Source organism: Scatophagus argus, chromosome 11 (assembly GCF_020382885.2).
Source record: "Scatophagus argus isolate fScaArg1 chromosome 11, fScaArg1.pri, whole genome shotgun sequence".
Lineage (NCBI taxonomy): Eukaryota > Metazoa > Chordata > Actinopteri > Scatophagidae > Scatophagus > Scatophagus argus.
In genome coordinates, this window is record NC_058503.1 from 4,909,531 (window position 1) to 4,934,365 (window position 24,835).

Consider the following 24,835-nt stretch of genomic DNA (forward strand, 5'->3'; position numbering starts at 1 on the left):
CGGTCTGGGCCCTTCTGTGTGGAGTTTGCATGTTCTCCCTGTGCCTGCGTGGGTTTTCTCCAGGTTCCTCCCACAATTCCAAAACATGCCCATTAGGTTAATTGGCTACTCTACATTGCCCCCAGGTGTGCGTGTCTGATTGTCTTAGTGTGTTGGCCCTGTGATTGACTGGCGACCAGTCCAGGGTGTACCCCGCCTCTCGCCCGTAGTCAGCTGGGATAGGCTCCAGCTCCCCGCAACCCTGACGGATAAGCGGTATAGAAAATGGATGAATGTAGAGTTAAATTGTTTTACTAATTTAAATATGTATATGTTCTAGTGCACAGATGATCACTAACTGTATAATGTTAGACTCATACAATAATAATTGAGTTTATGTTTCACGTGATTAAAAGCAGGAAAGGCGTAATGGGACTAATTTTAATAGAACTTTTTCACAGCAGACTTGTCATAGCCAAGGTGATCCACATTTTAGTGACAATGGCTCAGTTCCATTAAGCATCCAGTGAGCCAGTGTGCACAATACCAGGACCTGGAACAAGCATCTAAATCAAGTGCTGTCGTTATTAGTGTTATCAATTACACTTGCGCTTTTCCTGCTAGGACAAAACAACATTTTTCCTGGGAAAGATGCCTAAGGACAGATGATGTTGATAACATGACAGAACAGAAGTTGAGAAAAGTAAATCAACAAATATTATGAAATTATTGTTATAAAATATTAAAAAAGATCAATCCCCACCAGTGGAAGTCTTGTCTGTTTCTTATTTCCATTGGCAGAGGAGCTTGCTGATAGTAAAGAGGACGTATGATCATAAATTCAGCTAATAAAAATATTGTCTTCCATTGTCGGCATACCTGGAGGGATATATTGTTGTGTTCAGGGACTGCACGCAGCCTAGGGCTAGCTCCCAACAAAAAACAAAAAACGAATCTCACTCTTTGCTTGAAAGCTAATGCTACAATTCTAATGTGGACTCTTTGTGTGCTACATGAAACTTCAGGAATTAAAGAAACAATTGGGGTTCACCGTGTGCTGACCAGCAATCTGTATGCATAACACGTTTGATGCATATGTTAGTTAGATTATATTTTCAAATTTGACATCCATACACCTTGCATTGTTACACAAAGAGACAGCCAAGAATATAATATTCAGTCTGTGAGAAAGCCTTATATAATCATCAGTTTCTATTTCACACATAAATATGTGGAGTTTGGTGACTTTAGTTACTACATCAGTAAGATGTTTTAGCCATTTTGGATTGTTTCTACTCAAAGTAACTTGATCCATGGTGATACTGCTCCTAAGCAAAACCATAATAAATTTAGTGGACATGGTCGCTTGAATGTGGGACCTCGGAGCAGAAGACGTCTCCAGACTAAGGCGTACTGAAACTGATCCATTTTCTTGTGCTGTAGAGCAAACCAGCTCTGCTTTGTAGCACACCGCAAAATACGTCCTCTAAAAACTGCCTGGTTTAGTTCTTCTTGCTGCATAACACATGACCTGACTTTGAAATGACTTAAAAGTTCCTTTTTAAAATGTGTTCATTCATCTTTAACAAACCAACAGATTATGGAAACATTGATTATTTCAGTAATAACCACAAAGCGGAAATCGTGCAAATACATTTAACATTTTGCTGAACTAAAAGTACAGAAGTATTATCAGCAACATTCCTTGACAGTACAGAAAGTAGAAGTACTCATTACACAACATTATGGCCCTACTCAGAGTTATAGGCTGTTATTCTATATGATTATTAATCCTGACGCACGAACATGGACACTGAATTTTAGTGCTGGGTGTTGAGGAGGTTGGTATAAATGAATCAGCTTTAGTAAAGTCTATAACAGTATAAGCTGTGACTACAGCCGTTAAAGAAATGTAGTGGAGCAGAAAAGTCATGAAGAGTGCTGGAATACAAAATATAAAATCAAACTGAACAGCAGGTTAATTAGATCAATAAAACCGTGAACCTAACCACAGCCTTGACATTCTGATGCAAACGTATAAACACCCCCCAAAATAATTTGTCATTCAGTAATAACAGCAACATCCATCTCAGCGCCTCATTCAAACGGTTATTTTAATTCACATGGATAGTAAATCCTGACACCTGGTGGACAGATGACGCCACTACAGCTCGTCTGATCATTTGTTCCGAAGTGTGTGTCTGTCTCTATTTATTTGTGTAGGAATGTGAACGAGCAGAAGGAGGCTTCCTCCTCTGAGTATCTCCAATCCAAAGTAAGTTTGGTGATGACTGACTGAATGGAAATGTTTTAATCACCCAACTAAAACATATATTTAACAGAACGGACAGTGGCTAATAATGAAATCTAGCGTCAGATGTACACCTGAATGATTTACGAAATAACTTTGCGCACATAATACAAATACAACCCTTTTCCCAAAGCTCTTCTTCACTTACATTATGTCAGCACGAACAAATTATAATAATTATTATTATCATTATGACCAGCCTATGAACGAAGAGGCCGTATCTATTTGATAAACTGTGTACAAGCAATTTGACAATAAATGAGAAATATTTAATCAGGGTAATAATAATAATAATAATAATAATGATAATAATAATAATAACGATAATAATAATAATAATGGTAATAATAATAATAATAATGATGATGATGATGGTATAGGCTCCAGCTCCCCCGCGACCCTGACGGATAAGCGGTATAGAAAATGGATGGATGGATGGATGATGATGATGATGATGATGATGATGATGATGATGATGATTGGACATAAGTAGCGAACGGTGTCCAGGTAGTCAAGGTGATGGATTGGCGTGTTTTGACCTGTTTCTTTTAAAAGCGGAGGCCACAATTCTAATTCCAGTCTGCACCTGAACGAGGAGCTGAACTGTGGACAAGTGAAACTCTTGAACTGTGAAGCAACTGCTAAATTGTTCAAAAGTGAATCTTCAACTTTTCTTCGAAACATCTGAAAGAAGAGTCTTTGCAGCAAGGAAACAATGGCTGCTTCGCGCCGTGAGAAGTACCTGCTCAGCGCTGGCATCGTTCAACTCCTGGATGAGCGCTATGGTAAGACACATTGTACACATTGTACTACTGCTGGTTGATATGTATATATATAAATATTGTAATTGTGTGTAATATTGTATATATCATTACATGAAATATATGTTGAAGTATATATTTTGTTGGTTGAAAGTATTTTCTTAGAAATAGGATCAACATATTAAATATTTAATTTAACTTAATAAGTTAAGCTTATTATCTCGGTGTAATAATCATAATAGATCATGGATTTTACTGAATGTTCATGTGGCAGGTAAAAAAAAAAGAGTCAGAATATTTATGTAGTGATTGAGAAAAATTTGTTTTTGAGGGAAATTGAGATTGATATCGAATGTATTGTTCAAAGACGGCGACTGGGCCGTTTTTTAAAAGATGCTAAAAGTTGTGTGCGTTCCGCGCGTCATGGAGACCGCAGTCAGCTGTTAGAACGCGGCGCGCACAGACGGCTGCTGTCACTGTTGTTTGTATTCAGATGGATGAGAGGATTTAAATATTGCTGCCGTACATCAGAGAGAGATATGAAACTTATTATGGTGAAATAAGTTTATGCACAGTACAGTTGTTGTTTGCATTATACTACCTGAATTGATATCGTTTAAAATTTCATTTAATGGAAGCATAGAAATGAAAGACACCACCTTCCTCATGTTATTGTAAGAGAGGTAAACATGTGACAATGACAATGTTGTTTAAACAATGTTTCATTCACTTGTAGCATATGTTAAAATATAACAGCAGAACATAAACTTTTAGAAATATATCAAATATTAATATGTTAATATATATTAATATATATATATAAAACTCTATAAATTCAAAGTTGTTTAATGTCATGTTGTGTTGTAAGGGCTTCACATTACTCTTACTAGACTTGTACAACATAAATAATCATAAGGTCCTGCTGTGAGTCTTTCTGTTCTTCTGTGTGAACTGATGTGAACGATGCTTTAAAGCCATAAATGCACAGCTTTTTGTCAGGACTTTAATGCGTCCAGCCATGTCATTCTGACACATGTTATTGTCCATTCAGATACACTGTCTCAGCCAGGAGACGTCGTCCAGCTAGAAGTAACCAACTTGAGGAACCGTCCTCTGAGCACCACAAGCGTGGACTCTATGAGGGAGTCCATCCTGAGCCTGTATCACAACCTCATCACAGGCTCTAAGGACTTCCCTGTAATTCCATTCATAGGAAGGTTCCGCTCATATCGGTTGGTTACACCCTTCATCAACATGGAGCAGCAGGAGGAGCAGAGGGAGAACATCTGCCCATCTTCTCTGATGGCAAGACCACCAGGTCTGATGCGACCAGCTCCAGGCACCGTCTCATTTCATCAGATTATACTGACTACGGTTCTTCCTGAGAAGACGGAGCTGGGAGCCGTGACTTCGGACCGCAGAAACCGTGTCCGACGCCTGGAGGTTGATGGAAAGACTGTGACGAGAGTCATCTCCCCCGTGTACCGTCCTGACATGACAGAAGTGACGAATCGCTGGAGACTGAGCGATTACGGAGAAGATGGACAAGTTCTCATGTCAGTCCTCTGTCAGTTTACTCCAATCTCTGTGCGGTGTGCAAGGCCTCCACAAAGGAAGAGGAAGAGAAGTGACACTGACACGGGGAGCAAAGGCAGCAGCCTCTCCAAACGCATGAGAGTCTGACTGCCTTTTCATCCTCATGCCGGCAGGGTGGCAAGAGGTGAAGTTTTTGCTCGTCAGGACCAGCCTGTGCGCCTGGCAGGGCTGGTGAGGCCCTTGGTAGCGTCTGGCACCAGGGCCCCATGTGGACCATATGAAGCATGAGACTGGCAAAGGAGTAAAAACTGGACATTTGTATACAGTTTTGTTCATCATGGATACAGCACACAGGTCAGCGTATTGTGTGCGTCTTGCAACTTTCTTTATTTCTTGGAGCTGCCTGTGTGTCTGATATGGTGAAACTACAAGAACCACGAGAAACTCACCTTCCTGAGAGAAGAGGAGACAAAACAACAAACAAACAAAAAAAAAAAGTAAATACATATTTATTTGATGTTTATCGAAAAATATATTGAAAAATAGTTCTTTCATGTATTGTATTGCTGAGGTTATTGACCATTATTGACTCCTTTTTTGTCATTTTGTCTTTCAGATACCCCAACCCCAGTCCTTCGAGCGATAATAACCGACGTGAGGAACCGTCCTCTGAGCACCACAAGTGTAGGCACAATGAGGGAGTCCATCCTGAGCCTGTATCACAACTTCATCACAAGCTCCAAGGATTTCCCTCTAATTCCATTAAAGGAAACCTTCCACTTATCTCAGGCAGTCACGACCTTCGACCAGGTGGAGCAGGGACAAACGGAAGGACCATCAGATCTGATGGCGCCCACTGCGAGCTCCAAGCCTTCTCCTCCGGCTATACTGACTCCAGATCTTCTTGAGCGGAGCTTGGAGCCCTGAAGTACAAACCACCGACCATGTGACCACGGTCATCTCCCCTGTGCTCTGAGAACACTGAGTTGGAAAGCCACTGGACAGTGAGTGACTGCAGAGAAGAAGGACAGTCTGCACATTGCGCAAAGTCTCAACAACAGAGGCGGAAGAGGAAGGACACCAATGCAGAGAGCACTGAGCACTGTTTTCTTATCCTCATGCTGACATGAGACTGGCTAAGGAGTAAAAACTGGACATTTGTACACAGCACACAGGTCAGCGTATTGTGTGCGTCTTGCAGCTTTCTTTATTTCTTGGAGCTGCCTGTGTGTCTGATGAAGAATCAAGTCCAGACCGAGACCAGACAAGACAAGAGACCAGCATGCACTGTGAGCCCACTCATTTCAAAAGGTAATTTTCTGTCATTTTTGAATTCCTGTGTTGATTTGTCATTCTTCTCTGTGTCTCCTTGCTGAAGATGTTAACTGTTGTTCTTCTTATCTTCCATTTGTCTTTAACAAAGAAAAGGGAAGCAGAGAAGAGACAAGAGAAGACAAAACAGCAGGCTGTCTGACATCTTATATAAAAAAGTAACATACAGTTATTCCAGTGTACCATCTGAAGTCTCATACAGTGAAATAATTCTTATGGCTGTTTTTGCTAACTGTTGACTCCACTTGTCTGTAATTTTTCTTTTAGAGAGAGGAGAGGAGGACACAAGTCCAGAACAAGACCGGAGGAGACAAAAGACGAGCATACATTGTGAGCCCACTCATTTCAAAAGGTAATTACACATTTTCTGAATTCCTGTGTTGATTTGTCTTTCTCCTGTGTGCTTCATTACTGATTATATTAATTTTTGTTCTCCTTATCTTCCATTTTTCTTTTAGAGAGAGGAGAGGAAACAAGGAAGAATGAAGTCCAGGCCAAGACCAGACAAGGCGAAAGACCAGCATATGCTGTGAGCCCACTCATTTCAAAAGGTAATTACACATTTTCTGATTTCCTGTGTTGATTTGTTGTTCTCTTGTGTGCTTCACTACTGAATATATTCATTTTTGTTCTCCTTATCTTTCATTTCTCCTTTAGAGAGGAGAGGAAACAAGGAAGAATCAAGTCCAGACCGAGACCAGACCAGACAGAAGAAAAAGCAAAGGAGACAGCATGCACTGTGAGTCCACTCATTTCAAAAGGTAATTTTCTGTAATTTTTGAATTCCTGTATTGATTTGTCATTCTTCTCTGTGTCTCATTGCTGAAGATGTTAACTGTTGTACTCCTTACCTTTCATTTTTCCTTTAGAGAGGAGAGGAAACAAGGAAGAATCAAGTCCAGACCGAGACCAGACCAGACCAGACAAGAAACCAGCAAAGGAGAAGCATGCGCTGTGAGTCCACAGAGGAGAGGAAACAAGTCCAGGCCAAGGCCAGAGGAGACAGGAGACAAGCAAAGAAGACCTCATGCCCTGTGAGCCCTCTCATTTCAGAAGGTAATAGAGTAAATATAGAATAAATATAGTGGGTTTTTTTTTAATTGTTTGCTCAAGATATTCATTGTTGTTTCCACTTGTTTCTATTTGTCCTTAATAGAGAGGAGACAAGACAGCATGCAGTGTGAGCCCTCTACTTAAAAAAGATAAGTCTACATTTCCTCTCTTTTTATCATTATATTGTCATCATTCAACTGAAGTTTCATACACTAAAACAATTTGTCTGGTTATTGACGTTTTTTGCAGCTCCAGTCTGTCTGTTATTTGTCTTTCAGACAGAGGAGAGGAAACAAGGAAGAATCAAGTCCAGGCCAAGGCCAGAGGAGACAGGAGACGAGCAAAGGAGACAACATGCCCTGTGAGCCCTCTCATTTCAGAAGGTAATAGAATAAATATAGAATAAATATAGTGGGTTTTTTTTTTAATTGTTTGCTCAAGATATTCATTGTTGTTTCCACTTGTTTCTATTTGTCCTTAATAGAGAGGAGACAAGACAGCATGCAGTGTGAGCCCTCTACTTAAAAAAGATAAGTCTACATTTCCTCTCTTTTTATCATTATATTGTCATCATTCAACTGAAGTTTCATACACTAAAACAATTCTGCTGGTTATTGACGTTTTTTGTAGCTCCAGTCTGTCTGTTATTTGTCTTTCAGGCAGAGGACAGGAAACAAGGAAGAATCAAGTCCAGGCCAAGGCCAGAGGAGACAGGAGACGAGCAAAGGAGACAACATGCCCTGTGAGCCCTCTCATTTCAGAAGGTAATAGAATAAATATAGAATAAATATAATTGGTTTTCTTTATTGTTTGCTCAAGATATTCATTGTTGTTTCCACTTGTTTCTATTTGTCCTTAATAGAGAGGAGACAAGACAGCATGCAGTGTGAGCCCTCTACTTAAAAAAGATAAGTCTACATTTCCTCTCTTTTTATCATTATATTGTCATCATTCAACTGAAGTTTCATACACTAAAACAATTTGTCTGGTTATTGACGTTTTTTGTAGCTCCAGGCTGTCTGTTATTTGTCTTTCAGACAGAGGAGAGGAAACAAGGAAGAATCAAGTCCAGACCAAGGCCAGAGGAGACAGGAGACGAGCAAAGGAGACAACATGCCCTGTGAGCCCTCTCATTTCAGAAGGTAATAGAATAAATATAGAATAAATATAGTTGTTTCGTATTTGTTTGCTCAAGATATTCATTGTTGTTTCCACTTGTTTCTATTTGTCCTTAATAGAGAGGAGACAAGACAGCATGCAGTGTGAGCCCTCTACTTAAAAAAGATAAGTCTACATTTCCTCTCTTTTTATCATTATATTGTCATCATTCAACTGAAGTTTCATACACTAAAACAATTCTGCTGGTTATTGACGTTTTTTGCAGCTCCAGTCTGTCTGTTATTTGTCTTTCAGACAGAGGACAGGAAACAAGGAAGAATCAAGTCCAGGCCAAGGCCAGAGGAGACAGGAGACGAGCAAAGGAGACAACATGCCCTGTGAGCCCTCTCATTTCAGAAGGTAATAGAATAAATATAGAATAAATATAATTGGTTTTTTTTATTGTTTGCTCAAGATATTCATTGTTGTTTCCACTTGTTTCTGTTTGTCCTTAATAGAGAGGAGACAAGACAGCATGCAGTGTGAGCCCTCTACTTAAAAAAGATAAGTCTACATTTCCTCTCTTTTTATCATTATATTGTCATCATTCAACTGAAGTTTCATACACTAAAACAATTCTGCTGGTTATTGACGTTTTTTGCAGCTCCAGTCTGTCTGTTATTTGTCTTTCAGACAGAGGACAGGAAACAAGGAAGAATCAAGTCCAGGCCAAGGCCAGAGGAGACAGGAGACGAGCAAAGGAGACAACATGCCCTGTGAGCCCTCTCATTTCAGAAGGTAATAGAATAAATATAGAATAAATATAGTTGTTTAGTATTTGTTTGCTCAAGATATTCATTGTTGTTTCCACTTGTTTCTATTTGTCCTTAATAGAGAGGAGACAAGACAGCATGCAGTGTGAGCCCTCTACTTAAAAAAGATAAGTCTACATTTCCTCTCTTTTTATCATTATATTGTCATCATTCAACTGAAGTTTCATACACTAAAACAATTTGTCTGGTTATTGACGTTTTTTGCAGCTCCAGTCTGTTTGTTATTTGTCTTTCAGACAGAGGACAGGAAACAAGGAAGAATCAAGTCCAGACCAAGGCCAGAGGAGACAGGAGACGAGCAAAGGAGACAACATGCCCTGTGAGCCCTCTCATTTCAGAAGGTAATAGAATAAATATAGAATAAATATAGTTGTTTATTATTTGTTTGCTCAAGATATTCATTGTTGTTTCCACTTGTTTCTATTTGTCCTTAATAGAGAGGAGACAAGACAGCATGCAGTGTGAGCCCTCTACTTAAAAAAGATAAGTCTACATTTCCTCTCTTTTTATCATTATATTGTCATCATTCAACTGAAGTTTCATACTCTAAAACAATTCTGCTGGTTATTGACGTTTTTTGCAGCTCCAGTCTGTCTGTTATTTGTCTTTCAGACAGAGGACAGGAAACAAGGAAGAATCAAGTCTAGACCAAGGCCAGAGGAGACAGGAGACGAGCAAAGGAGACAACATGCCCTGTGAGCCCTCTCATTTCAGAAGGTAATAGAGTAAATATAGAATAAATATAGTGTTTTTTTTTTTTAATTGTTTGCTCAAGATATTCATTGTTGTTTCCACTTGTTTCTATTTGTCCTTAATAGAGAGGAGACAAGACAGCATGCAGTGTGAGCCCTCTACTTAAAAAAGATAAGTCTACATTTCCTCTCTTTTTATCATTATATTGTCATCATTCAACTGAAGTTTCATACACTAAAACAATTTGTCTGGTTATTGACGTTTTTTGTAGCTCCAGGCTGTCTGTTATTTGTCTTTCAGACAGAGGACAGGAAACAAGGAAGAATCAAGTCCAGACCAAGGCCAGAGGAGACAGGAGACGAGCAAAGGAGACAACATGCCCTGTGAGCCCTCTCATTTCAGAAGGTAATAGAATAAATATAGAATAAATATAGTTGTTTTTATTATTTGTTTGCTCAAGATATTCATTGTTGTTTCCACTTGTTTCTATTTGTCCTTAATAGAGAGGAGACAAGACAGCATGCAGTGTGAGCCCTCTACTTAAAAAAGATAAGTCTACATTTCCTCTCTTTTTATCATTATATTGTCATCATTCAACTGAAGTTTCATACACTAAAACAATTCTGCTGGTTATTAACGTTTTTTGTAGCTCCAGTCTGTCTGTTATTTGTCTTTCAGACAGAGGACAGGAAACAAGGAAGAATCAAGTCCAGACCAAGGCCAGAGGAGACAGGAGACGAGCAAAGGAGACAACATGCCCTGTGAGCCCTCTCATTTCAGAAGGTAATAGAGTAAATATAGAATAAATATAGTGTTTTTTTTTTTAATTGTTTGCTCAAGATATTCATTGTTGTTTCCACTTGTTTCTATTTGTCCTTAATAGAGAGGAGACAAGACAGCATGCAGTGTGAGCCCTCTACTTAAAAAAGATAAGTCTACATTTCCTCTCTTTTTATCATTATATTGTCATCATTCAACTGAAGTTTCATACACTAAAACAATTTGTCTTGTTATTGACGTTTTTTGTAGCTCCAGGCTGTCTGTTATTTGTCTTTCAGACAGAGGACAGGAAACAAGGAAGAATCAAGTCCAGACCAAGGCCAGAGGAGACAGGAGACGAGCAAAGGAGACAACATGCCCTGTGAGCCCTCTCATTTCAGAAGGTAATAGAATAAATATAGAATAAATATAATTGTTTTTTTTTATTGTTTGCTCAAGATATTCATTGTTGTTTCCACTTGTTTCTATTTGTCCTTAATAGAGAGGAGACAAGACAGCATGCAGTGTGAGCCCTCTACTTAAAAAGATAAGTCTACATTTCCTCTCTTTTTATCATTATATTGTCATCATTCAACTGAAGTTTCATACACTAAAACAATTCTGCTGGTTATTGACGTTTTTTGCAGCTCCAGTCTGTCTGTTATTTGTCTTTCAGACAGAGGAGAGGAAACAAGGAAGAATCAAGTCCAGGCCAAGGCCAGAGGAGACAGGAGACGAGCAAAGGAGACAACATGCCCTGTGAGCCCTCTCATTTCAGAAGGTAATAGAGTAAATATAGAATAAATATAGTTGGTTTATTATTTGTTTGCTCAAGATATTCATTGTTGTTTCCACTTGTTTCTATTTGTCCTTAATAGAGAGGAGACAAGACAGCATGCAGTGTGAGCCCTCTACTTAAAAAAGATAAGTCTACATTTCCTCTCTTTTTATCATTATATTGTCATCATTCAACTGAAGTTTCATACACTAAAACAATTCTGCTGGTTATTGACGTTTTTTGCAGCTCCAGTCTGTCTGTTATTTGTCTTTCAGACAGAGGACAGGAAACAAGGAAGAATCAAGTCCAGACCAAGGCCAGAGGAGACAGGAGACGAGCAAAGGAGACAACATGCCCTGTGAGCCCTCTCATTTCAGAAGGTAATAGAATAAATATAGAATAAATATAGTTGTTTAGTATTTGTTTGCTCAAGATATTCATTGTTGTTTCCACTTGTTTCTATTTGTCCTTAATAGAGAGGAGACAAGACAGCATGCAGTGTGAGCCCTCTACTTAAAAAAGATAAGTCTACATTTCCTCTCTTTTTATCATTATATTGTCATCATTCAACTGAAGTTTCATACACTAAAACAATTCTGCTGGTTATTGACGTTTTTTGTAGCTCCAGGCTGTCTGTTATTTGTCTTTCAGACAGAGGAGAGGAAACAAGGAAGAATCAAGTCCAGACCAAGGTCAGAGGAGACAGGAGACGAGCAAAGGAGACAACATGCCCTGTGAGCCCTCTCATTTCAGAAGGTAATAGAATAAATATAGAATAAATATAATTGTTTTTTTTTATTGTTTGCTCAAGATATTCATTGTTGTTTCCACTTGTTTCTATTTGTCCTTAATAGAGAGGAGACAAGACAGCATGCAGTGTGAGCCCTCTACTTAAAAAAGATAAGTCTACATTTCCTCTCTTTTTATCATTATATTGTCATCATTCAATTGAAGTTTCATACACTAAAACAATTTGTCTGGTTATTGACGTTTTTTGCAGCTCCAGTCTGTCTGTTATTTGTCTTTCAGACAGAGGAGAGGAAACAAGGAAGAATCAAGTCCAGGCCAAGGCCAGAGGAGACAGGAGACGAGCAAAGGAGACAACATGCCCTGTGAGCCCTCTCATTTCAGAAGGTAATAGAGTAAATATAGAATAAATATAGTGTTTGTTTGTTTTTTAATTGTTTGCTCAAGATATTCATTGTTGTTTCCACTTGTTTCTATTTGTCCTTAATAGAGAGGAGACAAGACAGCATGCAGTGTGAGCCCTCTACTTAAAAAAGATAAGTCTACATTTCCTCTCTTTTTATCATTATATTGTCATCATTCAACTGAAGTTTCATACACTAAAACAATTCTGCTGGTTATTGACGTTTTTTGTAGCTCCAGGCTGTCTGTTATTTGTCTTTCAGACAGAGGAGAGGAAACAAGGAAGAATCAAGTCCAGACCAAGGCCAGAGGAGACAGGAGACGAGCAAAGGAGACAACATGCCCTGTGAGCCCTCTCATTTCAGAAGGTAATAGAGTAAATATAGAATAAATATAGTTGTTTATTATTTGTTTGCTCAAGATATTCATTGTTGTTTCCACTTGTTTCTATTTGTCCTTAATAGAGAGGAGACAAGACAGCATGCAGTGTGAGCCCTCTACTTAAAAAAGATAAGTCTACATTTCCTCTCTTTTTATCATTATATTGTCATCATTCAATTGAAGTTTCATACACTAAAACAATTTGTCTGGTTATTGACGTTTTTTGTAGCTCCAGTCTGTCTGTTATTTGTCTTTCAGACAGAGGACAGGAAACAAGGAAGAATCAAGTCCAGGCCAAGGCCAGAGGAGACAGGAGACGAGCAAAGGAGACAACATGCCCTGTGAGCCCTCTCATTTCAGAAGGTAATAGAATAAATATTGAATAAATATAGTTGTTTATTATTTGTTTGCTCAAGATATTCATTGTTGTTTCCACTTGTTTCTATTTGTCCTTAATAGAGAGGAGACAAGACAGCATGCAGTGTGAGCCCTCTACTTAAAAAAGATAAGTCTACATTTCCTCTCTTTTTATCATTATATTGTCATCATTCAACTGAAGTTTCATACACTAAAACAATTCTGCTGGTTATTGACGTTTTTTGCAGCTCCAGTCTGTCTGTTATTTGTCTTTCAGACAGAGGACAGGAAACAAGGAAGAATCAAGTCCAGGCCAAGGCCAGAGGAGACAGGAGACGAGCAAAGGAGACAACATGCCCTGTGAGCCCTCTCATTTCAGAAGGTAATAGAGTAAATATAGAATAAATATAGTGGGTTTTTTTTAATTGTTTGCTCAAGATATTCATTGTTGTTTCCACTTGTTTCTATTTGTCCTTAATAGAGAGGAGACAAGACAGCATGCAGTGTGAGCCCTCTACTTAAAAAAGATAAGTCTACATTTCCTCTCTTTTTATCATTATATTGTCATCATTCAACTGAAGTTTCATACACTAAAACAATTCTGCTGGTTATTGACGTTTTTTGTACCTCCAGGCTGTCTGTTATTTGTCTTTCAGACAGAGGAGAGGAAACAAGGAAGAATCAAGTCCAGGCCAAGGCCAGAGGAGACAGGAGACGAGCAAAGGAGACAACATGCCCTGTGAGCCCTCTCATTTCAGAAGGTAATAGAGTAAATATAGAATAAATATAGTTGTTTTGTATTTGTTTGCTCAAGATATTCATTGTTGTTTCCACTTGTTTCTATTTGTCCTTAATAGAGAGGAGACAAGACAGCATGCAGTGTGAGCCCTCTACTTAAAAAAGATAAGTCTACATTTCCTCTCTTTTTATCATTATATTGTCATCATTCAACTGAAGTTTCATACACTAAAACAATTCTGCTGGTTATTAACGTTTTTTGCAGCTCCAGGCTGTCTGTTATTTGTCTTTCAGACAGAGGAGAGGAAACAAGGAAGAATCAAGTCCAGGCCAAGGCCAGAGGAGACAGGAGACGAGCAAAGGAGACAACATGCCCTGTGAGCCCTCTCATTTCAGAAGGTAATAGAGTAAATATAGAATAAATATAGTTGTTTAGTATTTGTTTGCTCAAGATATTCATTGTTGTTTCCACTTGTTTCTGTTTGTCCTTAATAGAGAGGAGACAAGACAGCATGCAGTGTGAGCCCTCTACTTAAAAAAGATAAGTCAACATTTCCTCTCTTTTTATCATTATATTGTCATCATTCAACTGAAGTTTCATACACTAAAACAATTTGTCTGGTTATTGACGTTTTTTGTAGCTCCAGGCTGTCTGTTATTTGTCTTTCAGACAGAGGACAGGAAACAAGGAAGAATCAAGTCCAGACCAAGGCCAGAGGAGACAGGAGACGAGCAAAGGAGACAACATGCCCTGTGAGCCCTCTCATTTCAGAAGGTAATAGAATAAATATAGAATAAATATAATTGTTTTTTTTTATTGTTTGCTCAAGATATTCATTGTTGTTTCCACTTGTTTCTATTTGTCCTTAATAGAGAGGAGACAAGACAGCATGCAGTGTGAGCCCTCTACTTAAAAAAGATAAGTCTACATTTCCTCTCTTTTTATCATTATATTGTCATCATTCAACTGAAGTTTCATACACTAAAACAATTTGTCTGGTTTTTGACGTTTTTTGTAGCTCCAGTCTGTCTGTTATTTGTCTTTCAGACAGAGGAGAGGAAACAAGGAAGAATCAAGTCCAGACCAAGGCCAGAGGAGACAGGAGACGAGCAAAGGAGACAACATGCCCTGTGAGCCCTCTCATTTCAGAAGGTAATAGAATAAATATAGAATAAATATAGTTGTTTAGTATTTGTTTGCTCAAGATATTCATTGTTGTTTCCACTTGTTTCTGTTTGTCCTTAATAGAGAGGAGACAAGACAGCATGCAGTGTGAGCCCTCTACTTAAAAAAGATAAGTCTACATTTCCTCTCTTTTTATCATTATATTGTCATCATTCAACTGAAGTTTCATACACTAAAACAATTTGTCTGGTTATTGACGTTTTTTGCAGCTCCAGTCTGTCTGTTATTTGTCTTTCAGACAGAGGACAGGAAACAAGGAAGAATCAAGTCCAGGCCAAGGCCAGAGGAGACAGGAGACGAGCAAAGGAGACAACATGCCCTGTGAGCCCTCTCATTTCAGAAGGTAATAGAATAAATATAGAATAAATATAGTGGGTTTTTTTTATTGTTTGCTCAAGATATTCATTGTTGTTTCCACTTGTTTCTATTTGTCCTTAATAGAGAGGAGACAAGACAGCATGCAGTGTGAGCCCTCTACTTAAAAAAGATAAGTCTACATTTCCTCTCTTTTTATCATTATATTGTCATCATTCAACTGAAGTTTCATACACTAAAACAATTCTGCTGGTTATTGACGTTTTTTGCAGCTCCAGTCTGTCTGTTATTTGTCTTTCAGACAGAGGAGAGGAAACAAGGAAGAATCAAGTCCAGACCAAGGCCAGAGGAGACAGGAGACGAGCAAAGGAGACAACATGCCCTGTGAGCCCTCTCATTTCAGAAGGTAATAGAATAAATATAGAATAAATATAGTTGTTTAGTATTTGTTTGCTCAAGATATTCATTGTTGTTTCCACTTGTTTCTGTTTGTCCTTAGTAGAGAGGAGACAAGACAGCATGCAGTGTGAGCCCTCTACTTAAGAAAGATAAGTCTACATTTCCTCTCTTTTTATCATTATATTGTCATCATTCAACTGAAGTTTCATACACTAAAACAATTTGTCTGGTTATTGACGTTTTTTGTAGCTCCAGTCTGTCTGTTATTTGTCTTTCAGACAGAGGACAGGAAACAAGGAAGAATCAAGTCCAGGCCAAGGCCAGAGGAGACAGGAGACGAGCAAAGGAGACAACATGCCCTGTGAGCCCTCTCATTTCAGAAGGTAATAGAATAAATATAGAATAAATATAATTGGTTTTTTTTATTGTTTGCTCAAGATATTCATTGTTGTTTCCACTTGTTTCTATTTGTCCTTAATAGAGAGGAGACAAGACAGCATGCAGTGTGAGCCCTCTACTTAAAAAAGATAAGTCTACATTTCCTCTCTTTTTATCATTATATTGTCATCATTCAACTGAAGTTTCATACACTAAAACAATTTGTCTGGTTATTGACGTTTTTTGTAGCTCCATGCTGTCTGTTATTTGTCTTTCAGACAGAGGAGAGGAAACAAGGAAGAATCAAGTCCAGGCCAAGGCCAGAGGAGACAGGAGACGAGCAAAGGAGACAACATGCCCTGTGAGCCCTCTCATTTCAGAAGGTAATAGAATAAATATAGAATAAAATAATTGTTTTTTTTTATTGTTTGCTCAAGATATTCATTGTTGTTTCCACTTGTTTCTATTTGTCCTTAATAGAGAGGAGACAAGACAGCATGCAGTGTGAGCCCTCTACTTAAAAAAGATAAGTCTACATTTCCTCTCTTTTTATCATTATATTGTCATCATTCAACTGAAGTTTCATACACTAAAACAATTCTGCTGGTTATTAACGTTTTTTGTAGCTCCAGGCTGTCTGTTATTTGTCTTTCAGACAGAGGACAGGAAACAAGGAAGAATCAAGTCCAGACCAAGGCCAGAGGAGACAGGAGACGAGCAAAGGAGACAACATGCCCTGTGAGCCCTCTCATTTCAGAAGGTAATAGAATAAATATAGAATAAATATAGTTGTTTATTATTTGTTTGCTCAAGATATTCATTGTTGTTTCCACTTGTTTCTATTTGTCCTTAATAGAGAGGAGACAAGACAGCATGCAGTGTGAGCCCTCTACTTAAGAAAGATAAGTCTACATTTCCTCTCTTTTTATCATTATATTGTCATCATTCAATTGAAGTTTCATACACTAAAACAATTTGTCTGGTGGTTATTGATGTTTTTTGTAGCTCCAGGCTGTCTGTTATTTGTCTTTCAGACAGAGGACAGGAAACAAGGAAGAATCAAGTCCAGACCAAGGCCAGAGGAGACAGGAGACGAGCAAAGGAGACAACATGCCCTGTGAGCCCTCTCATTTCAGAAGGTAATAGAATAAATATAGAATAAATATAGTGGGTTTTTTTTATTGTTTGCTCAAGATATTCATTGTTGTTTCCACTTGTTTCTATTTGTCCTTAATAGAGAGGAGACAAGACAGCATGCAGTGTGAGCCCTCTACTTAAGAAAGATAAGTCTACATTTCCTCTCTTTTTATCATTATATTGTCATCATTCAACTGAAGTTTCATACACTAAAACAATTTGTCTGGTTATTGACGTTTTTTGTAGCTCCAGTCTGTCTGTTATTTGTCTTTCAGACAGAGGAGAGGAAACAAGGAAGAATCAAGTCCAGGCCAAGGCCAAAGGAGACAGGAGACGAGCAAAGGAGACAACATGCCCTGTGAGCCCTCTCATTTCAGAAGGTAATAGAATAAATATAGAATAAATATAGTTGTTTAGTATTTGTTTGCTCAAGATATTCATTGTTGTTTCCACTTGTTTCTGTTTGTCCTTAGTAGAGAGGAGACAAGACAGCATGCAGTGTGAGCCCTCTACTTAAGAAAGATAAGTCTACATTTCCTCTCTTTTTATCATTATATTGTCATCATTCAACTGAAGTTTCATACACTAAAACAATTTGTCTGGTTATTGACGTTTTTTGTAGCTCCAGTCTGTCTGTTATTTGTCTTTCAGACAGAGGACAGGAAACAAGGAAGAATCAAGTCCAGGCCAAGGCCAGAGGAGACAGGAGACGAGCAAAGGAGACAACATGCCCTGTGAGCCCTCTCATTTCAGAAGGTAATAGAATAAATATAGAATAAATATAGTGGGTTTTTTTTATTGTTTGCTCAAGATATTCATTGTTGTTTCCACTTGTTTCTATTTGTCCTTAATAGAGAGGAGACAAGACAGCATGCAGTGTGAGCCCTCTACTTAAAAAAGATAAGTCTACATTTCCTCTCTTTTTATCATTATATTGTCATCATTCAACTGAAGTTTCATACACTAAAACAATTCTGCTGGTTATTGACGTTTTTTGCAGCTCCAGTCTGTCTGTTATTTGTCTTTCAGACAGAGGAGAGGAAACAAGGAAGAATCAAGTCCAGACCAAGGCCAGAGGAGACAGGAGACGAGCAAAGGAGACAACATGCCCTGTGAGCCCTCTCATTTCAGAAGGTAATAGAATAAATATAGAATAAATATAGTTGTTTAGTATTTGTTTGCTCAAGATATTCATTGTTGTTTCCACTTGTTTCTGTTTGTCCTTAGTAGAGAGGAGACAAGACAGCATGCAGTGTGAGCCCTCTACTTAAGAAAGATAAGTCTACATTTCCTCTCTTTTTATCATTATATTGTCATCATTCAACTGAAGTTTCATACACTAAAACAATTTGTCTGGTTATTGACGTTTTTTGTAGCTCCAGTCTGTCTGTTATTTGTCTTTCAGACAGAGGACAGGAAACAAGGAAGAATCAAGTCCAGGCCAAGGCCAGAGGAGACAGGAGACGAGCAAAGGAGACAACATGCCCTGTGAGCCCTCTCATTTCAGAAGGTAATAGAATAAATATAGAATAAATATAGTTGTTTAGTATTTGTTTGCTCAAGATATTCATTGTTGTTTCCACTTGTTTCTATTTGTCCTTAATAGAGAGGAGACAAGACAGCATGCAGTGTGAGCCCTCTACTTAAAAAAGATAAGTCTACATTTCCTCTCTTTTTATCATTATATTGTCATCATTCAACTGAAGTTTCATACACTAAAACAATTTGTCTGGTTATTGACGTTTTTTGTAGCTCCAGGCTGTCTGTTATTTGTCTTTCAGACAGAGGAGAGGAAACAAGGAAGAATCAAGTCCAGGCCAAGGCCAGAGGAGACAGGAGACGAGCAAAGGAGACAACATGCCCTGTGAGCCCTCTCATTTCAGAAGGTAATAGAATAAATATAGAATAAAATAATTGTTTTTTTTTATTGTTTGCTCAAGATATTCATTGTTGTTTCCACTTGTTTCTATTTGTCCTTAATAGAGAGGAGACAAGACAGCATGCAGTGTGAGCCCTCTACTTAAAAAAGATAAGTCTACATTTCCTCTCTTTTTATCATTATATTGTCATCATTCAACTGAAGTTTCATACACTAAAACAATTCTGCTGGTTATTAACGTTTTTTGTAGCTCCAGGCTGTCTGTTATTTGTCTTTCAGACAGAGGACAGGAAACAAGGAAGAATCAAGTCCAGACCAAGGCCAGAGGAGACAGGAGACGAGCAAAGGAGACAACATGCCCTGTGAGCCCTCTCATTTCAGAAGGTAATAGAATAAATATAGAATAAATATAGTTGTTTATTATTTGTTTGCTCAAGATATTCATTGTTGTTTCCACTTGTTTCTATTTGTCCTTAATAGAGAGGAGACAAGACAGCATGCAGTGTGAGCCCTCTACTTAAGAAAGATAAGTCTACATTTCCTCTCTTTTTATCATTATATTGTCATCATTCAACTGAAGTTTCATACACTAAAACAATTTGTCTGGTGGTTATTGATGTTTTTTGTAGCTCCAGGCTGTCTGTTATTTGTCTTTCAGACAGAGGACAGGAAACAAGGAAGAATCAAGTCCAGGCCAAGGCCAGAGGAGACAGGAGACGAGCAAAGGAGACAACATGCCCTGTGAGCCCTCTCATTTCAGAAGGTAATAGAATAAATATAGAATAAATATAGTGGGTTTTTTTTATTGTTTGCTCAAGATATTCATTGTTGTTTCCACTTGTTTCTATTTGTCCTTAATAGAGAGGAGACAAGACAGCATGCAGTGTGAGCCCTCTACTTAAGAAAGATAAGTCTACATTTCCTCTCTTTTTATCATTATATTGTCATCATTCAACTGAAGTTTCATACACTAAAACAATTTGTCTGGTTATTGACGTTTTTTGTAGCTCCAGTCTGTCTGTTATTTGTCTTTCAGACAGAGGAGAGGAAACAAGGAAGAATCAAGTCCAGGCCAAGGCCAAAGGAGACAGGAGACGAGCAAAGGAGACAACATGCCCTGTGAGCCCTCTCATTTCAGAAGGTAATAGAATAAATATAGAATAAATATAGTTGTTTAGTATTTGTTTGCTCAAGATATTCATTGTTGTTTCCACTTGTTTCTATTTGTCCTTAATAGAGAGGAGACAAGACAGCATGCAGTGTGAGCCCTCTACTTAAAAAAGATAAGTCTACATTTCCTCTCTTTTTATCATTATATTGTCATCATTCAACTGAAGTTTCATACACTAAAACAATTCTGCTGGTTATTGACGTTTTTTGCAGCTCCAGTCTGTCTGTTATTTGTCTTTCAGACAGAGGACAGGAAACAAGGAAGAATCAAGTCCAGGCCAAGGCCAGAGGAGACAGGAGACGAGCAAAGGAGACAACATGCCCTGTGAGCCCTCTCATTTCAGAAGGTAATAGAATAAATATAGAATAAATATAATTGTTTTTTTTTATTGTTTGCTCAAGATATTCATTGTTGTTTCCACTTGTTTCTATTTGTCCTTAATAGAGAGGAGACAAGACAGCATGCAGTGTGAGCCCTCTACTTAAAAAAGATAAGTCTACATTTCCTCTCTTTTTATCATTATATTGTCATCATTCAACTGAAGTTTCATACACTAAAACAATTCTGCTGGTTATTGACGTTTTTTGCAGCTCCAGTCTGTCTGTTATTTGTCTTTCAGACAGAGGACAGGAAACAAGGAAGAATCAAGTCCAGACCAAGGCCAGAGGAGACAGGAGACGAGCAAAGGAGACAACATGCCCTGTGAGCCCTCTCATTTCAGAAGGTAATAGAATAAATATAGAATAAATATAGTTGTTTAGTATTTGTTTGCTCAAGATATTCATTGTTGTTTCCACTTGTTTCTATTTGTCCTTAATAGAGAGGAGACAAGACAGCATGCAGTGTGAGCCCTCTACTTAAAAAAGATAAGTCTACATTTCCTCTCTTTTTATCATTATATTGTCATCATTCAACTGAAGTTTCATACACTAAAACAATTCTGCTGGTTATTGACGTTTTTTGTAGCTCCAGGCTGTCTGTTATTTGTCTTTCAGACAGAGGACAGGAAACAAGGAAGAATCAAGTCCAGGCCAAGGCCAGAGGAGACAGGAGACGAGCAAAGGAGACAACATGCCCTGTGAGCCCTCTCATTTCAGAAGGTAATAGAATAAATATAGAATAAATATAGTGGGTTTTTTTTATTGTTTGCTCAAGATATTCATTGTTGTTTCCACTTGTTTCTATTTGTCCTTAATAGAGAGGAGACAAGACAGCATGCAGTGTGAGCCCTCTACTTAAAAAAGATAAGTCTACATTTCCTCTCTTTTTATCATTATATTGTCATCATTCAACTGAAGTTTCATACACTAAAACAATTCTGCTGGTTATTGACGTTTTTTGCAGCTCCAGTCTGTCTGTTATTTGTCTTTCAGACAGAGGAGAGGAAACAAGGAAGAATCAAGTCCAGACCAAGGCCAGAGGAGACAGGAGACGAGCAAAGGAGACAACATGCCCTGTGAGCCCTCTCATTTCAGAAGGTAATAGAATAAATATAGAATAAATATAGTTGTTTATTATTTGTTTGCTCAAGATATTCATTGTTGTTTCCACTTGTTTCTGTTTGTCCTTAGTAGAGAGGAGACAAGACAGCATGCAGTGTGAGCCCTCTACTTAAGAAAGATAAGTCTACATTTCCTCTCTTTTTATCATTATATTGTCATCATTCAACTGAAGTTTCATACACTAAAACAATTTGTCTGGTTATTGACGTTTTTTGTAGCTCCAGTCTGTCTGTTATTTGTCTTTCAGACAGAGGACAGGAAACAAGGAAGAATCAAGTCCAGGCCAAGGCCAGAGGAGACAGGAGACGAGCAAAGGAGACAACATGCCCTGTGAGCCCTCTCATTTCAGAAGGTAATAGAATAAATATAGAATAAATATAATTGTTTTTTTTTATTGTTTGCTCAAGATATTCATTGTTGTTTCCACTTGTTTCTATTTGTCCTTAATAGAGAGGAGACAAGACAGCATGCAGTGTGAGCCCTCTACTTAAAAAAGATAAGTCTACATTTCCTCTCTTTTTATCATTATATTGTCATCATTCAACTGAAGTTTCATACACTAAAACAATTTGTCTGGTTATTGACGTTTTTTGTAGCTCCATGCTGTCTGTTATTTGTCTTTCAGACAGAGGAGAGGAAACAAGGAAGAATCAAGTCCAGGCCAAGGCCAGAGGAGACAGGAGACGAGCAAAGGAGACAACATGCCCTGTGAGCCCTCTCATTTCAGAAGGTAATAGAATAAATATAGAATAAAATAATTGTTTTTTTTTATTGTTTGCTCAAGATATTCATTGTTGTTTCCACTTGTTTCTATTTGTCCTTAATAGAGAGGAGACAAGACAGCATGCAGTGTGAGCCCTCTACTTAAAAAAGATAAGTCTACATTTCCTCTCTTTTTATCATTATATTGTCATCATTCAACTGAAGTTTCATACACTAAAACAATTCTGCTGGTTATTGACGTTTTTTGCAGCTCCAGTCTGTCTGTTATTTGTCTTTCAGACAGAGGACAGGAAACAAGGAAGAATCAAGTCCAGACCAAGGCCAGAGGAGACAGGAGACGAGCAAAGGAGACAACATGCCCTGTGAGCCCTCTCATTTCAGAAGGTAATAGAATAAATATAGAATAAATATAGTTGTTTAGTATTTGTTTGCTCAAGATATTCATTGTTGTTTCCACTTGTTTCTGTTTGTCCTTAGTAGAGAGGAGACAAGACAGCATGCAGTGTGAGCCCTCTACTTAAGAAAGATAAGTCTACATTTCCTCTCTTTTTATCATTATATTGTCATCATTCAACTGAAGTTTCATACACTAAAACAATTTGTCTGGTTATTGACGTTTTTTGTAGCTCCAGTCTGTCTGTTATTTGTCTTTCAGACAGAGGACAGGAAACAAGGAAGAATCAAGTCCAGGCCAAGGCCAGAGGAGACAGGAGACGAGCAAAGGAGACAACATGCCCTGTGAGCCCTCTCATTTCAGAAGGTAAATATATATTTATTCTGTTATATTTTTATGTTACTTTACCCTCCTTTTTCCAAAGAAAAATATGCATTGATGTGATGTGATGTGATGTGATGTGATGTGATGTGATGTGATATGATGTGATATGATGTATCCATCATGTGTTCACCATGTTGTCTGTCTTTTTCCACGTGTCCTCCTGTGTCCTGTCTTTCATCACACACGGATCCATCTGGACTCCAGGTCTCCAGCCACATTTTCACTTGAGAAGATCGATGCCGACAACCAGTGTATTCTTCAGAATATGCATTGCCTGTGCAGTCACATGATGGACATCCTTTATATTTTTGTCAAACCCACCACTGTCTTAAATAAATCAGTGTTCACTGAACAAGTGACAAGTTACAGTATCTATTTGCACTCAATGGTAGAACGATCTATCTCATAAGAGTTTAAGTTTTCTGACAAATGGCATCTCAGCATTGGTAAAAGGTTTTAAAAGCAAGTAACAATCAATCCGCAAGGGTCTCCATGTGCAGGTCAAGTAAGGTAAGAACTATTGTATCGTGTCATGTTGGGGATAAAATCAAATTTTGTACTACACCCAAAAATATGTTCTTTGGTCTATACCCTTGAGTGAGTGTTCCCTTTGAAGATAATGGAGGAAGAAGGACCCATGCACATCAAAGTATCAGCCACTGGGTGTGTCCTGCTTTCATGTGTTAACTGTAGCAAGGATGTTTCAAGGATTTCAGGCTGGATGGACATCTAAATTACTGAGTTTATTCTAGACCTGAAGACTACCCTCCCAGTGGCTCCACGTGGCTGGCTGAGCAACCAAAACTGAAGGGTTCGGTGCTCTTTGAAGGTCAATGTGTAGATTTGAGAGTGAACTCACTCATCATGCATGGCAATTCTGGTCAAAATGTCAGCCCTCTTCTGTAAAGAGCTCCTCATGGTACCAAATGTGCTGCATGCCATTAAGGTGAACTGTTGCTCGACTCTGCGTGGTGTTCTCTAATAGAAACAAAAAAACTCTGAAAAGAAGCTTCAAGTACATCCACTCTTTCTCACTCATCAAGAAGATTCAGCCATCTTTTTTAAGGTTTATTGCAGTCAACAGTTTGTATGAGACTGTCAAATATAAAACTAAGGGCACACATAGAGGCTATGTGTGCATAAACTCACAATGTTACAAGTCTTGCATGTTTTAGAAGACAGCTTAAATGCAATATTATTTGGCGTATCGTTTTGAGAAAGGACCGTGCCTGTTACAGTGTAAATGTTCCCACTGAAATGGTGAAGGTGTTTTAAAAAGATTTTTGCCTCGCTGAAGATAATAATAGAATGTCTGGATCATGTTTTTAAGATATTAGCTAAAGGTCAGTTTACATAATGTGCTTTCTATAACATCAAAGTGGTGTAAAGGTTGTCATTTCTTAACATTTTGTCCCAGCTGAACTCTAAAATGACCATCCTTAGATTCTAGTTTGAACCCCAGAATGTCCTCCTTTCTCCTTTCTAGTCTCAGTTAGGAGTCCTTTAAGAACTCAATGCCCTCGCAACTGCTGTTTCACAAACAGACGCTGCCCCCCTCTGGCCTTTAGGTGCTAGTCTTCTGCAGCCAAGCAGGGAATAAGAGAGAAAT

At 38.2% G+C, this 24,835-nt stretch overlaps 1 protein-coding gene and 1 long non-coding RNA gene across 4 annotated transcripts; both read left to right on the plus strand.

The window, feature by feature from the left end:
- Positions 1–2,955: 2,955 nt before the first annotated feature.
- On the plus strand, positions 2,956–6,969 carry LOC124067624. 3 transcript variants are annotated; one of them, XR_006844781.1, is made up of 7 exons: positions 2,956–3,075; positions 4,103–5,084; positions 5,204–5,898; positions 6,011–6,077; positions 6,187–6,271; positions 6,577–6,680; positions 6,789–6,969. XR_006844781.1 is itself a non-coding variant. In XM_046405152.1 (5 exons), the coding sequence occupies exons 1-2, from the start codon at positions 3,006–3,008 to the stop codon at positions 4,732–4,734; spliced, it is 702 nt and encodes a 233-aa protein (XP_046261108.1). In that variant the 5' UTR covers positions 2,956–3,005; the 3' UTR covers positions 4,735–5,084; positions 5,204–5,898; positions 6,577–6,680; positions 6,789–6,969. The 3 variants fall into 3 exon arrangements, 1 of the variants encoding a protein (XP_046261108.1); XR_006844780.1 differs by lacking the exons at positions 6,577–6,680; positions 6,789–6,969 and adding an exon at positions 6,380–6,489; XM_046405152.1 differs by lacking the exons at positions 6,011–6,077; positions 6,187–6,271.
- Positions 6,970–19,753: 12,784 nt separating this feature from the next.
- On the plus strand, positions 19,754–23,592 carry LOC124067502. Its single transcript, XR_006844761.1, has 2 exons — positions 19,754–19,815; positions 23,431–23,592. It is a non-coding gene; the product is annotated as an uncharacterized LOC124067502 (long non-coding RNA).
- The last annotated feature ends 1,243 nt before the right edge of the window (positions 23,593–24,835 follow it).

What these genes read in the sequence shown, in the direction of transcription:
- LOC124067624 (XM_046405152.1), top strand. Translation starts at nt 3,006, where the DNA reads ATGGCTGCTTCGCGCCGTGAGAAGTACCTGCTCAGCGCTGGCATCGTT. An exon ending in ACTCCTGGATGAGCGCTATG is followed by an intron (nt 3,076 to 4,102) that starts GTAAGACACATT and finishes TTGTCCATTCAG; the next exon opens with ATACACTGTCTCAGCCAGGA.